Source organism: Camarhynchus parvulus, chromosome 1A (genome assembly GCF_901933205.1).
Source record: "Camarhynchus parvulus chromosome 1A, STF_HiC, whole genome shotgun sequence".
Lineage (NCBI taxonomy): Eukaryota > Metazoa > Chordata > Aves > Passeriformes > Thraupidae > Camarhynchus > Camarhynchus parvulus.
The window spans coordinates 37,697,769-37,713,669 of NC_044586.1; the positions used below are offsets into that span (position 1 = coordinate 37,697,769).

A 15,901-nucleotide genomic window follows, 5' to 3' on the forward strand; every position below is an offset into this window, starting at 1 on the left:
CTAAGAAAGGGAACAAGAGCACAGGTCACTGTAATGAAAAGGAAGGGAAGAGAAAAGCCATGCCCACCCCAGTCCTCTCCAGGGGGGAGCATTGCTCTCATTTTCCTTGAAGCTTCTGCTGTTTTTCATTCATCTTTCACTCTGAGGACAATTGCCTTCAAGAGGCAGGTCATGTATTTGCTACTGTCAACCTAAATAACAACTACTTCCTCAATTTTGAAGGACAGCAACACTTTTTTTATGTCAGAATGATAAGAAATCACACATTACGCCTCCAAAATCACCCAGAATCAATATAGGAGTAACAGCTTTGGGAGAACTTTTCCCTTCTGATGTTCAAACTTTTAGCAAAAACCTTCTCAAACCTCAGAGAGATAGAAACAATATCCTCTTCTGGTTTGGGGTGTTTTTGTTGGTATAGTCTGATGTTAGCAGCTAAGGCTCCAAAAAAATCCACCAATGGAGAAAAACTCCATAGTGTTGATATCTAATGGACAGGGCTTGTAACAGGGGGGAAAGAAAATAAAAACAAACCAAAACAAACCAAACAAAAAAACCCACAACAACAACAAAAGAAAAAACCCACTCTATAAAACTTCATGAGAAAAGTAGACATGAAAAAAAAATTAAACTTGTGGCTGGTTCATAATAGGAGTTCATTTGTCAAAAATTGCCCTGTTGATCACCAGATACTGCACTTAGGTCCTTGCAGTGTACTGGAACAGAGATAAACCATTCAGTCCTCTTCTCCTGAAAGTCTAGAGACACATCACAGGTCTTGTGTAAGAAGAAAAAAATGTGAATGGAAAGCTGAATAAATATTACATGTAGGTCAGGTAACCATTGTGGGTTTTTTCTGCCTTTTTTTAAAATCAGCTCTAGAAAATGCTTTTAATCTTTTCAGGGATGAAAGAAGGATGGAAAAAGGCAGGCAGGAAGGGAGTCAAGGCAGGAAAAGGGAAGGAAGGAAGGAAGGAAGGAAGGAAGGAAGGAAGGAAGGAAGGAAGGAAGGAAGGAAGGAAGGAAGGAAGGAAGGAAGGAAGGAAGGAAGGAAGGAAGGAAGGAAGGAAGGAAGGAAGGAAGGAAGGAAGGAAGGAATAGAAATTCTTCAGTCTGCCAGCTTTGACAGTGGTGGCACCAGCCTGTGCCATGGGGACACACGAAGGCATAAACCAAACCCAGAGCATTTCTTTATGACATAATTCCTTTCCTGGAGACCAGCATCAGCTTCTGGGATCCACAGTCAGTATCAGCACCAGGGGCACTGCAGGGTAACCTGCTGGCAGGTGAACATGGTAAAAACCAATCACCTGCATGAACTGTGCAGTTGCAGCTCCATTACAGCGAGGATGCTTCCAGCTCACTTTTCCTGACACTGAACTCCAGCAAACACCAACCTTGCACGTGTTTGTAGTGCTCTGGCACCCCTAACTCATCATCAAGTGCTGCATGTGGCTTCAGAGCCCAGAGACCATCAGCTTCTCTGCAAGCTGCTGTCTGAGGTGGTGTCACTTTCTAACAGAAAGGGGAATGGTTAGAGCAGGCTTACCAATTGTCCCAGATTGCAAGGCAAGTTGTATTCTATTTGCTATCTGTATGGCAGTTGTCTTCTGTAAAGTGGGCAGTTTGCCTTATCTCTTCCACAACCAATCCTCTTTCAGGGGAGACATCTGCTGATAACAGGCTATTGAATGTCACTGCATGACTGATAAGGACTATAGCATCCCATTGTGAGATGCTCTGCCCAGAGGGAGGAGCCAAGCATTCCTGCCTGGATATAATCTTGAGGTTCTGGAACACCAGCACAGCTTCTCCACTGGATTTCCCAGAGGAACAGCTGCCTCTTCCACTGGATCTTCAGAGGAAGACTACACCCTTTCTCCAGGATCCCTGCTCCAACAGAACCACACCTGACACTCCAGGAGGACTGCAGCCACAATTCCAATTGGATTGCTACCAACACCCTGACCAACAGCGTGTCAGGTTGTATTCTGACTCTGACAGTGTTGTTTTGGTTTACTGCATTGTTTATTTTATCTTTTAATTTTCTTCCCTAATAAAGAACTGTTTTTCCTGCTTCCATATTTTTGGCTGAGAGCTCCTTTATTTAAAATTTATAGCAATTTGGAGGGAGGGGGTTTACATTTTCCATTTCAGGAGAGACTCCTGCCTTCCTTAGCAGACACCTGTCTTTCCAAATCAAGACAGCATTACTTTAATTTAAACAGCAGTCAGCATTCACCATGCAGGCTGGCAATACCATGCACCTGTAACAAATATAACAGCCAAATGCCTGCACACTGTGTGTCCTTGAAGGAAAAAGATATGCAAAAATCTGTATGTTCAAAGTACAGATCCACTCCAGCTCAAAGTACAGATGGCATCTGAGCCAAAGGTGCTCATGTCTCGTTTCTGTACTCACTGCCAAATAGAAGCTTGAAAGCAAGTTGAGAATTGACACAGGAGATTTATTATGGGTTATCTCTAATATAGATTTTGTATTTAAATTACATCATTGCTATCTTTCATCCTTTTTTTATTAATCTAAATAAATAAGCCTCAGGTTGAGACAATTCCCTGCACAGGGCTCCATCCTCTTTTTACATAATTACTGAATAATGAAAAATCTAACCACACACAGGTGGTGTGGTCCAGGTTTCCCTCATCCACATGAGAGGTCAGAACTCTAGGACAGAGCTTTTATACACTTCATGTTTTGAAGCCTTTCCAGTGGATGCAGAGACCCATCTACAGCTATTTTTTTAAACAGGGCTATTGTCTGCAACTGTGAGAAGGTCAATATCTTCCTCCCCTTTCATCCTTGTCAAGCCACAGCCCACAGGATTAAACCCATGCGTCCTGTGTAGGTGGCACAGAGCCATGTCCTTGCATCTGGAACTCAGATTTGTGTGTGTGGTGGTGCCACCTCAACAGGAGCTGCAGACCACTCCTCCTTGTCGTCTAAAACAGGGTACACTCAACAGTAAAGACTCTTGTTCATCAGGAGGGGAACCACTGGTTGGGACTGTCCAGTCTCAAGGATTCTGGTCTTGGACGTCACTGTCTGTACAAGAGAAAAACAAATTCTGAGCTAAAAGTAACACCTTTCTTCAAAGTGTGTCCTGAAATGGCAATTAAAAGCAACAAATTGCTGAACTTCTCCAGACACTGCTGAACTAATCACACTTGTTCTGATCTAGAAATGACACAATCTCTTTAGGCACACCCTGATTTAATGCCCCAAATCAGTCTGTTTCTGCCTCTGCCCACACACATCAAGATCTGCCCTGTGTTGAATTTCATTATTAAAAGGCAAGGAGGAGCTCTAGATGTACCAGATCAATCTCAGATTTAATCAGAGTCCATTTTTCAGCTTCATTGGATTGCTCTCATGTGATTTAGCCAAGGGGCACAGAGGTGACACAAGCAAAGGCAGAATTCTAGGTGCACTGGAAGTGTTGAAGCCAAACAGGGAAATTTTAGAGAGCACCAAAGGCCACTGCTGCTGTGTGAGGGCTTGCAAGGGCTAGGCAAGGGCTGCATTTCTTTTTAAGCATCTTAATAACATCTTGCTCCTGCTTTAAGAGCCTAAGTCCTTAAATGGATGTAGGATGCTTGTTTTTCAAGTGACCTGCATTCAGCTGATGCCTTTCCCTGGCAGGAAACTGTCTGGTGCACATTCAGTGAGGCTGTGTCCAGCCTGTGTGTTGCTGAATGTGTCTGGTCACAACAATTTGCAGAGCACGCTGCTGAAAAATTGAGTTACAAATCTAAGGCTCATATAATTTTGCTGGATGCTGACAGTGACTGTGTCTAGATCATGCACCTACCTGAGAAGCCACCGTGTAATCACACAGTGGTTTGGTTTGGAAGGGACTTTTAAAGGCCATCTAGTCCACCCTCCTGCAATGAGCAGGGACAGATTCAAATAGACCAGGTTGCTCAGGGCCCCATCCAGCCCAATCCTGAATGTTTCCAGCCATCCACACCTTTCTGGGCAACCTGTGCCAGTGTTTTACAATCCTCTTCTAGTTTAAAACCAGGCCCTTTGTCCTATCACAACAGCCTCTGCTAAAAATTCTGTCACTATTTTTCTTATAATGCCCCTTTAGGTACTAGGAGGCTTCTATAAGGCCTCCCCACATCCTCCTTCAGGCTGAACAACCCCAGCTCTCTCAGGCTGTCTTCATAGGAGGTGCTCCAATCCATCTTTGGGGGCCTGTCCCAGATTTGCTCCAACAGCTCCTCATCTTTCCTGGGGACCCCAGAGCTGGATGCAGGGTTCCAGGTGGAGCCTCACTAAGCAGAGCAGAGAGGAATCCCCTCCCTGGCCCCGCTGCCCACGCTGCTTTGGATGCAGCCCAGGACATGTTTGGCTCTCTGTGCTGGGAGTGCCCATGGCTGGATCATGTCCAGCCTCTCCTCCCCCAGCACCCCCGAGTCCCTCTCAGCAGGGCTGCTCTCCATCTGTCCATCCCCAGCCTGTGCTGATACCAGGGTTTGCCCCAACCCAGGTGCAGCACCTTGCACTTGGCCTTGTTAAACCTCCTGAGATTCCCTCAGGCCCACTGGGAGTCAGTACTGATTGCTGATGACTGGCATGTGAACTTCAAATTCCAGTTCCCAGCTAAGGCAAGCAATTCTTCAAGGCACAAGATTCACATTTGGATACCTGAATGTGTTTTTTTTTTCCAAGCTCCAGAAGTTTAAAACATTAATGGATTGAGCAGCAAGCTCTCCAGGGCAGAGCAGCAAGCAGGTAAGTATCTGAGAGGAGTTTATTGGCACAGCTATATTTTGTTGGGGTTACTTTTTACAGAAGTTTGACCAAAAGGTGGGGTTTTTCTTCCAGCCTTTGGAACAGCTTAACTCCAGTATTTATAATAAAATACCTCAGCTGATTCGTGAATGGCAGGAACTGGTTATCATTGCTGGTTCACTCATAAAATAAGTTTCAACTCAGTGAATCCAACAAGCTTCCTTCATCTGCCTGCAATTGGAATTCTGTTTGATGGCTCTTTCACCAAAGGGAATGTTTATTATACCTCTGACTGACAACGAGCCTTTAGAGCATTTTAGTGTCTTGCTATGGGCACCGTTTCCAAAGACACATTGTTAGGATGTTGTGTTTTGATGTGCTCGCTAACTTCTAAAGGAGTCAAATAGAAAGTCAAAGGCAAACAGACTAGGAACTGCTTCACATCTGATCGAGAATGAATAAAAATTGAAAACACTAAGCTATGGCTGTGTTTCCTTTCCCAGGAATTGCAGCAGTTGTGTTTGCATGGAGCACCAGTGGCACCTAGTGACCGTACCTGGAAGAACCCCTCGAATGGGTGTGAGCACAGAAAGCCACAGTGCAGACTGGGCCGGAGCACTCATCACTGCCCTGCTGCTCGTGGTGGCTGCAAACCTGCTCTAACCTCCAGCAGCGGCACTGCAGCTCTGTGGCCAGACTCTGTAGCCCTTTTACAGAAGATGCTATCGTGTCTTGCCAACTGCAATAGTGAAATCCTCCCCAGCTCTGTCTGTCACAGCAGCAGTGGAGGTTCAGCAGTTCTGGAGGTTCAGCAGCAGTGTGGCACAACTTGCCTCTGCCAGGATGGCAGAAGCAGCACCTCTTCAGCAGCAAACACTTTGTGGAACAAACACTTTCCAGCCTGGACAGAAATCAGTGACTCAGCGCTGGCTGCTGGGCACAGAGAACGTGTCCAGCAACACCCAGTCACCTGGCCCTCTGCCAAGCAGACAAGAGTCCTTTTGTTCCCTCTGGAGAAAGGCCTCTTCTCCAAGAGCACTGGAGGCCAGACGCTGAACAGTATTGTTGTAACTGGGTGAAAAGTTTACCATTGCAGGGGAAACAGTATAAAAATTATCATACACAGTAACTTGGAGTTCAAAAGGGCACTATGTATGCCTAATGTAAGTAGTGTGGGAACAAGCAGAAGACAATCAGGTCTGTACATTGCTGCAGATAAAACAGAGTAATAGGCCTGCCTTTATAAAAAGAAAAAGAAAAAGAAAGTAAATAATGAAACCCAGTTCCATTAAGAGATTTCATTAGAAGAGTAAGAGAAGCTGCAATTATAAGTCACAGTTGGGTGAAAAAAGTGTTACAATTTCTGACACTCTTTTTGGTGCCTGGAACTACAGGCTCACACATTGTAAGGTTCCACCCAGCTCTCCTCTCCCCGAGCACCTGTGACTGGTTGCTGGTGAGTTGTAAATCTTTGGCCTATCAAAGTCTTAAGATTGGACTCCTATGCCTATGCTGGGTGGTTGCTCAAGACCTTTCCTACTTTTCCTAAGAATAAAGTTATTTCCTTCTTGCTGGCTGAACACCTTCCTTCCACAGCTGTCCTTGTGATGTGTCTGTACAGAATGGCACCTGCCCTTCACTCTGGGCTTGTACCCATGCGTCATCTAGAGCAGCCACTGGAACTGTTAGGAAAGGAAAGCAAGGTGGAGAATCCATCATGGGCAGTGAGCAGCAGGAGCAGAGCAACACCACTGTTTGTGCCCAAAAGGGGCTGAAAAATTGGCTGGGAACTACTGCTCATGAGTCCCTCATCACTGATCAGGCTGTGTCATGCACTGGATCTGGGGTTTCCAGCATGTCTGACCCTCTGAGAGCCTGTGAGGCTTTCCAGTCCATTCCCACCTTCTGCCCCTTTGGAGGATCCCTCCAGCTAAGTCCCTTGTCATCTCCCCTGCAAGGGGAGGCCAGTCAGACTGGAAGGGAGGAATCACCATGAGGCTGGAAGCTCAAGTGGAGCCCACAGAGGCAGTCCAGCAGGAACCACCACGACAGCTGCTGCTTCAGGCTCACATTTTGTGATGTTTATTATTCTTTTCATTCTTGGCCATGTCTCCATTATTATTATTTTTTCCATGTGAAGGAGGAAATTCTGCTTATGAACCTGTGTTTGCAGTCCCTGCTGTGCATGCAGCTGCCCAGATCAGCACCCAACATCCAGCTCACCTCTGTGTGGTTTACTCAACCCAGGCAAAAGTGGATGACTGCCCCATGGGAAGGCTTGCCAGTCTCTGGATGTGCTGTATTCCTGCAGGACTCCATTCTTGGCCATTTCCAACCATTAGTTGTCAGAGAAAAGACACTGGGCTAAGCCAACCAGCATGGTTATCCTTATCTTCCTGAAAACTCTCATCAAACACCCAGACAATGAATACCACCAAGGGTTGGGAGTTCACAAAGGCAAAATACAAGCCAAACAGAGAGGAATAGTTGCAAAACTATTGAGTCCTGAGATGCAGAAAGCATTTGTCTTTCCTGATGCAGTATTCAAAAAATGAGGAGAGGATCAAAAAATTCCCCATGACACCAACAAATATAAAACATCAGAAAACCAACAAGTGAGAAATGAAAACCATACATATCCATGAGAGGAGGCCCTTTTAGACAGCTCAGTGTGAAGTGAGCCACAGTGAACCTCATTAGAGGGCTCTCCACAGGCATCTCCCTCCTGCCAGGGCAGGAGCTACCACTGGGCTACCAAGTGGGTGGATGGACAGCACCACTGCAGGATGGGCACCTTGCTGGCATCAGGCCAGTCCATGACCACTTTGAACACAGCAAAGATGGGCAGGAAGCATCATGTAATGGATTTGTTGTTTAAAACTAAAAAACCTAAAAAGCCACATAGGCACCAAGGAGTTTGCTTTCCCTCAAAACTCCTTGTACCTTTTGCCTGGATGAGTTGATCCTTCCCTCCTTCCAAGCTCTCCATCCACATGCATTGCCTCTGGTGCCACCACCACGCCTGCCTGCTTATTTGTGGTAAACCAGTGTGGTTTGATACAGTTTTATCAGAAAAAGACTTGGAAGCATTTGTGGTTCTTTTTAAACCTGTGGTGAGCCAGCAAGTGCTGTGTGCTGCTTGTAGGTCAAAGCACAGCTGAGATGGCATCCTGCAGGCTGGGGGAGGCTGGGCCTGAGCATGGTCTGACCCTGCAAACCACTTCTATGTCCTAAACTGTGTCAAATATCTCAGATCAGCCCATCAGCCAGTGCAAGCCCTGAGGGCTCCTGAGTGGGAAAGGGTGTGCAGAGGAGACACTCCACACGTGCATTTTCCTGCAGTGTGCTGGATTTACCCCTCCCACAGAGGAGCCCATCTTCCCAAGGCCACTGTTAACAGAGGCATTCAAAGGGGTCCGAGCAGCTTCTGGCTGCCTGAGAAATCAGTCACCTCCCCAGTCCCTGCTGGCTGATGGCACACAGCCTGAGGCTGCTCGCCTGGCATGACTGCGCAGCTCAAATCACTGGCAGACCTCTAGGACAACCCCCTGCCTTGAATGAATCTTTCACCAATAAAAAGCAAGCAAAACTGGAGCAAATGAAGCATTGACTAGGATAGGGATGCATTTGGATGACTTTTCCATCTCTTCATACTTCAGTGGAGCTGCTGTCAGATGATCCTGGCTCCCTGCCACTCAGCCAGGTGCTACTACTGCCCATGAATGGGCACAAGATAACTCCTTGCAAGGAAGGTCAAGGAAAACTACAGTGCAGTGAAACAACTCACCTTATTTCTGTATGAAATATTTCACACAGTTTAAAATAGATGATGTAAAGTTTGATACGGATTTTAAGCCTTGAATTTTGAAAATGAGCTTTTACCTGAGTTGGAAATACCTATGTAAAAGGCTGCATTTTACTTTTGCATGAAAGAGTGTTTTGCTGCCTTTCTAGTAACCACTTAGGTTGTTTTGAATGGAGGTAGGATTTTTGTGAGTTACACAAAACTGAATTTGTACTATAGCTGCAGTTATGGATTAAACCAATTTTTGCTGACAGCAATTCTGAAAAACTTATGTCTTCTATCTGCAATTTTTACCCCCAAAGCATAGACAACTTCTAATAATCTCTGAATAGCTGTGGACCTGTTTCCACTTGCAGACCTGTAAGTGTCTGCAAAATGGAATCAAATACCTGTCCTTTGAGAGCATTCATTTGATGATGGTGAAACACATGCTCGGAAGTAAAAGTCAACAAGATCCTATTAAAATCCTTAAAAAAAAACAAAGAAAAAAAAAACCAAAAAACCAAAAAACACCACCAAAAAACCTCCAAAAACCAAAACTCTAGAAATTAAAAAAAAAAAAAACACCAACAAACAGAAATATCATTTGGTCACATGGAAGAAAACATTAGAACAAGAAGGCTCAAGGAGAACAAAATGTTTACAGAGCAGATTCCCACCATCATACTTCCCAGAACCCTCAGTGCTGCAATGCCACTCTTCCAAGCACAACTATCTTCATCACTAGACCTCATTTGCTCAAGGGATTCTTTAAGGAAAAATAATGGGAAACTTCTCTGGAGTTCCCTGGTTCTCTGGACCTCATTTTAATGCTCTGTCGCGGTACTAAGCAACGAAGTTGCTTTTGCTCTATGTTCCAACAGTATTTCAGGTAGAGAGTGAATATCCTTTGAGGTACAGAAATGTGCCTTTGAGGTAGCTAACATGACACTATTTTCTCATCAAGTAGTACTTTAAGAGAATTTCCTGCAGCAAGCATATCACACAATTGCACTGAGCAGCTGTGGTCCCTTCACCTTAATCCTAACAGCCCAAGACCTGAATGCACACTTGTAAAGTTACTATTAGTTCTGAATCATTAGAATGTGTTGTTCTTTCCCCAGACCTGTATCCATGCATAATTTACTGATTTCCCACTGCTTACTTCATAAAATGTTGAAAATTCATGCACATACTTGGACCATTTTAGCAGGTTTTACAGACTGACAGTCCTTTTATTTGTATGGGTTCAGCATACAGCTGCATGATACACTGAAGCTAAGCAAAACTGGGGATGATGATTCACAGGAAAATTTTTGAGAAGTCCATGTCTTCTAATTCAGTGCAAAAACAATTCACATACAGTCAATAATCAGAGACTAAATTCTACATTATTTTAAATTTACTTAGTGCTGTAAGTAATCATTAGTAACAATACTCCTATTGCCTGGAAATAAGGCAGGGGCAAGATCTGACCTACATCTGTTTTATAATTATAGTGTTCATAGTTGTATATTACTTTATATGCATACACTTATATGAAACAACAGCAAAATAAAACTGTTCCCACAACAATGAACAGAGTATATTGTACAGCTTATAAGTTATGGTATACAGTAAATCTGGTGTCACATACTATAGGTTATGGAGTACATTCATAGACAATGATATATATTAATTTGCAAATTTAACAAAGAATTTTTTTAAAGCAAGTAAGATATTACATACAATGGTGCTGATTCATCATTACGGCAGTTTAAAAGATTGGCCCTTTCATGCCACAGGAAACTTGGAATCAAGGTAATGAATCACAGTCAGTACATACCATCTGACAGAGCTGCAATGATTTAAGAACAACCTGAATTTCTTGGAGTTTGAGTACTTGATTTAGCAATCCTGAAGTTGAATGATGTAGGTTTAGTTTCTCTGTCTGGCTCTGTTATATATATATAAATACTTGTCTTACAGTATTTATCAGCTCTGCTTTTTGATTTGGAAATAAATACTCAGTTTCTCACTTTCTTTCACACCAAAGAGGAACCAAGACATGGAAGCCCGAGGGCACATCCCACTGACATAGTGGCTGATGTGTTGGCTTTTAATGGGAAGTGGCACTCTAAGTATCTAATCACTCTATTTATAGAATTTAAAACCCTAAACTACTTTGGAACATTCATATATTTTACCTACTGCTAAGCTGGCAAATATTATTTAACTACAAGTCTAATCTAGATAATAGCTTTTAAATCCATTGAAGCCAAGATGCATCAGAATAATAATCATACAACTATACAAATAGTTGTACCTAATTCCTAATTTTATAGTGCTGCAACTCTCCAGCAGAAGTAACAGAAATGTATGTATGTACACTGTAACAGAGAAAGAGCAAAACTGTTGTGGATGGACTTATGTCTGCTGTTCTCATGCTCAATGTTTAGGTTTATATTAAAAATAGTATCAGCAGAGAATTGCTGTGGGAAGAGAAGCACAAAATGCTGCTCAAGAATATCTGAAGCCGGATGTCACAAAGTGACACTTTTGATTGCTAGGCTGCTTGTGCTTCTGTTTGTGGTGGCTTCTCCAGCTACTCCCAGAGTATGATGATGAGGTCGGATGGGGAAGCTGCTTAACAGTGCCAAAAACTGTTACACCTGTCTTCTGCACTGGACAATTGGTCCTTTGAGCTCAGCTAGACAGGAGGCAGCCATGGGGTCTGAGGGGTTAAAGGCAGCTGGTGATTTAATGTCTGAGTTAGACTTTACGAAATTGTATGCTTCACATTGCAAATTAATATTTATTTTACACAGGACCATCAGAATTAACAATAGAGTGCCAGAGTGCATCTTCACTAATCTATCCCATAACAACATGGAAGTACAATTTTCAAAGTCACATATTTATATATCTGGTAACCACTTTTGTCCCTGTTACTTAGCTAGCAATTAGAAAAGCTTTGGGACACACATACACATGCACACATTAAAAAAAAGGCAATACAAATCCTTTTGTTGCTATCAGAAATAACGAGTACCAGCACATCATCGTTTCCTTGTCCCACTGCTGCCACTGGCAGATTTATTGAAACTTCTGCTCATCTGTGGGAAGTGTACTGTTGGTGTTCTTTCAGTGGGGCCATATAGCCCTAAATTCCTGGCTGTGGCTGACTTTCGAAGAGGCTTGACACTGGGAAAAGGATTGAAGACTTGTGGCTTTGGGTTCCCAGGCTGGGGCGATTTAGCCAGGTTTCCACTGTCTCTGGATGAAGTGGAAGACTCTGATAAACATGGCTGGCTGGACCGATGGGATGTTGGCTCCACATCAGTTTGGGATATCTGAGGTGAGTTCCAGTGCTTCCAGTTTTAGCTGAACCATGGACATGTTTGTACCGCTGTCCGTAGAGTCTGCCTCAGATGACTGCTGCTCAGCTTTCCGAGTAGTCCTGTCATCCAAACCACCTTCTTCTCTTTCTCCAAAGTCAGAATGTTTGGAAGCCTCCTCCTTTGCACCAGGACTATTTGTTTTGCAGCTGTCACTCTGCTCATCTATCAGTCCTACAGTATCTCCATAGCCCAGCTGGCCTTTGGCCCTAGCAATGTTCTTCCGATGGACTCGTATGTGAGTGCGCCACGGAGAGTTCAGTTTTGTCTTAAGATCTTCTTGGGGAATGGGAGACATCTTCCCCGTAGCATGGCTTGGGATGTGAATTACAGCATTTTTGAGAGACTTGTTATTCAATTTCATCTTCTTTCCTAAAAGGAGGTGGTTTATCACTGGGGAATGGTTTACCTGAGAAGGGAGGAGGCTGGTAACTGGCCCTTTGTCTGAAAGAAAGCATTTAAAAGAAACACAGTATTGTTAAAGAACAAAACAAATTAATGTTCCAAGGATCTACCATCAAATTTGATACCTTTATTGAGATATGGCAAAGGTTTGTAGGACAGAATGTATTTTTAAAAAACCAACCCAAACTTAACAATCATCACTGAATTTCACTTATGTCTTAGAGTTGAACACAAAGCAGCACCTTCAATATAAGGATTTTCTGCCCTTTCTCACTGCTTTGCACCTGTGGGGAAGCCCCAAGCCAGGAATACCATGAAAATATATAATTTTAAAAAATAGTTTCTTGATTTTTGGAATTGAACTATAACTGATAGTTTAACATTAATATTGCCTTCTGGTATTTCCCCTCTCCCTCATTTCTCTTCCAACAGCAAGAGGCGATTCCGTCTCCATATGAGGGCAGTCACACAAGCCTTTCCATGAGGATTGTGTGACTGGAAAATGGAAAACAAACTGAAGTACTATTAATGCATAAAACCACATCTTATTAAGCCAGAGGAGTAGACTCAGAATTAGTGATTAGATGACAGTTTGATTAAATGACAAACCCAGCCCTGTATCATGATTAGTAAGATTAGAAAGATTTGTGTTTGGAAGATAGGAGTTGGCATCCTTGGAAATCAACATTTTACTGTTCGCACTGTTTCTGCTGGCCTCTGTTCAAAGCAAACACTTCACTGATATTAAAAAAAAATCCTTCTAAACCATGTAAATAAAAATTTGCAGTTCCATGTATTCCAATGCTCCTGCTAGCACAGGTTTAGACAATCTAGAAGAGAAATAAAAATTCTCCACAGTGACCCATTTGCATAGTGAATTTCAATAGTGAACTTAAAGGATGACACTTAAGCAGGGAGGAATGAGTGGGGTGGGCTGTGTTCAGCTTGCACACCCAGTAAAACCTTCAGCTATGCATTTCATGCCAACCCTTGCACAGCTGAGTCTGACAGTTAGGGAGACAGACTCCATAACATGGGTTGTTAAATAAGGGATTGATGCCCAGCTCAGTCCTCACAACAGTATCACTATGGCTAAGGAAACTGCCAGCCACAATAGAACATCTAAGCCAGTTCCTTCAATTGCATAATTTGCCATGCCCAGATGAATTCAGAGGAGTTTAGATAATACAGACCAGCTAGGAATCTACCTGCCACATGATCTGAAGCATCCTCATCTCTGCATTCAATTTTTTCAGTGCATCAATATGTCAATCCCAAGAATGCCAAAGACTTAAAGTTTTTTAATCAGAGAAATCAACACAATGCACCCAGATAGCAAAGCCATTTTTAAATACCATTGTTTGGTTGATCCCTGGGACCTAAGAAAATCCCAGGGTCATCATCTTCAGATCCTGACAAAAGAAGAAAAAATATCACCTTCTTGTTTTCTGTCTGCATGAAGAGGTACCCACTTTACTACTAATGTTATATCATTTACTATAATGTTATATCATCAGTCTTTCTTATTTTGTCTATTTGATTAAATGTAAAATAATGTCATTTGCCTGATGAAGTTAGTTTGCAATAAATCAGGGAATGAAGCACGTTCTGGATGTGTTACCTGCTCTGATATACACGTGGTGAACCTGCTGCTGTTGCTTCTTCTTTATCCTGGAATATTGCTTTTTCAGTGCATTAATATCAGTGGTCATACGCTCCATCATCATGCTGTTAAAAGCAGTCTGATAGTCACTTCTACAAGAATCTATTGCTCCTGGACTTAATTCTGCAATGTTGCTGGAACCAAGACTTTGTTCTTCATTCTGATCTGTAGAAGGAGGGAATAAAGTGGAGGTGAGGAGTAAATTGGCATACTCAAAAGATGTATCTGTATTTCTGTAGCTTATTTCCAAGGGAAGCCTGTGTCTGATTCCTACCATCTTATTTAACTGCAGTCTTCAATTAAAAATTTATTATAATATGCATATTTAACTAAGCTGTGCTATTTACAATAAGAGGTATTATAAATAGCACTACTGCTTAAGAATAGCAGGGGTTTGAAGGGAGGTTAAAGAGTACAAAAGTCAATTAACGTGGCAGTATAAAGTTGTAAGCATAGCTTCTCAAATATCCAAAAGTACATTGAGCCACCACTGAAGTACTTCAGTAACAGATTATTAAAGATACTTGGTTCTTGTAGAGGCCAAAAATGCATGTTATAAAATACATTACAGTCAAGCAGGCATGAGATTAAACCACCAGCCTAGTGCTACCAGGAAGAAGCATCAAGAAACAGAATACCACAGGGAGAAAGCTGCTAGTAGCAATAAAAAGGATAGGCACAGAACAGCTGAGGATCAGACAACTTGAGAGTGTCTCTGACCAACAGCTGCAGAGCATTAGCAGCAGAGCAGTTTATTTTCACAGCTGTTTCTGATGCACCAGCCTGGCACTACAGGGTCAGGAGGATAATTCTTTTTCAAGGAATGTTTCTTTGTCTTTGGCTTAGTTTGCAGCAGTAGTTTGATGTTCTGACTAAGTGCTAGTTTGAAGCAGCAGGTAAAGAGGCCCCCAGGAAGGGAAAAACAAAACACCATAGCAAGGAAAATCACAGCTTACAAGTCTCAGCGAAACCAAGACACAAGAATGATGAAGCGTGAACAGCAACCTGTTACATCAGTCTGGGGTTTTTTGAGGGTAAGGTGGTGGTGAATTGGGGATGAATAAAAATGGCCTCTCCCAAGATACTGTGAAATCACTGTTGATCCAGTACCATTTCATAAAGGCTACTACTTTTCCTTTTATGGATCAGCATTTTGTACTGCTTAAAGTGAATTTGCACTGGCGTTCATACAATTCTGTCAAGAAATTTCCGTGCAGAAGGATTTTAAAAATGGTGACATTTTGAATATATCCAAAACATACAACAATCTGGAGGTTTGGCCAAAAGGACAAGCAAATCACCTGCAGAGTTCACTTCCTGCTGATAGGTACCAGTATTAGCCATGCATGCTAATAAAGATCAAGATCATTTATTAAAGGAACACCCTTCAGAAAATGCTGACTGCTTAACAGCTGTCTCAGAAATATGCATGGGTTTAGGGTAGAATTTTTTTCACATATGATTTTTTTTTGTGTGTGTCTGGGCAACACTGTGGGGTTATTTTGTTACTATTACTGTAGCCAAATCCTTAACTCACAGCATCATTTACTGTATACCTACAGCCTTCCAACCTGGCTTTGACAACATCTTCATGGAGCACAGAGCAAGTTGTTTGGTACCTGCTGTAACCTCCGTGTGTGCACAGAAAATACATCTTCCATAGCAGCTTTCACAGACAGAACTGCAAAAAAATTTCTGCCTGGTCATATAGATTTAATTGTGTTTTCCAAAATTAAAGAAGTCACTTTTACCTTTCATCTGTTTTTGGTATTTTTGGAGCTCTGGTGCCAAAAACCCACTTAATGGTCCAAGACAACCAATTGCATTAGCAATTGAGTCTTCATCATCTAAGTCATTCTCTTCATCACTGTCTCTGGTTCTACCTAACCTGCTGTCAAAAGAGAACATAAGAG

At 42.7% G+C, this 15,901-nt stretch overlaps 1 protein-coding gene across 1 annotated transcript in view; it reads right to left on the minus strand.

Moving 5' to 3' along the window:
- Positions 1-9,753: 9,753 nt before the first annotated feature.
- The window catches only part of TBC1D30 (TBC1 domain family member 30), a 29,977-nt gene continuing 23,829 nt past the window's right edge, over positions 9,754-15,901 (minus strand). Inside the window, 5 exon segments of the mRNA XM_030959578.1 lie at positions 9,754-11,879; positions 11,881-12,364; positions 13,681-13,737; positions 13,947-14,153; positions 15,740-15,879. Of these exon segments, the coding sequence (XP_030815438.1) occupies positions 11,582-11,879; positions 11,881-12,364; positions 13,681-13,737; positions 13,947-14,153; positions 15,740-15,879 (1,186 nt within the window). The 3' untranslated portion in view covers positions 9,754-11,581.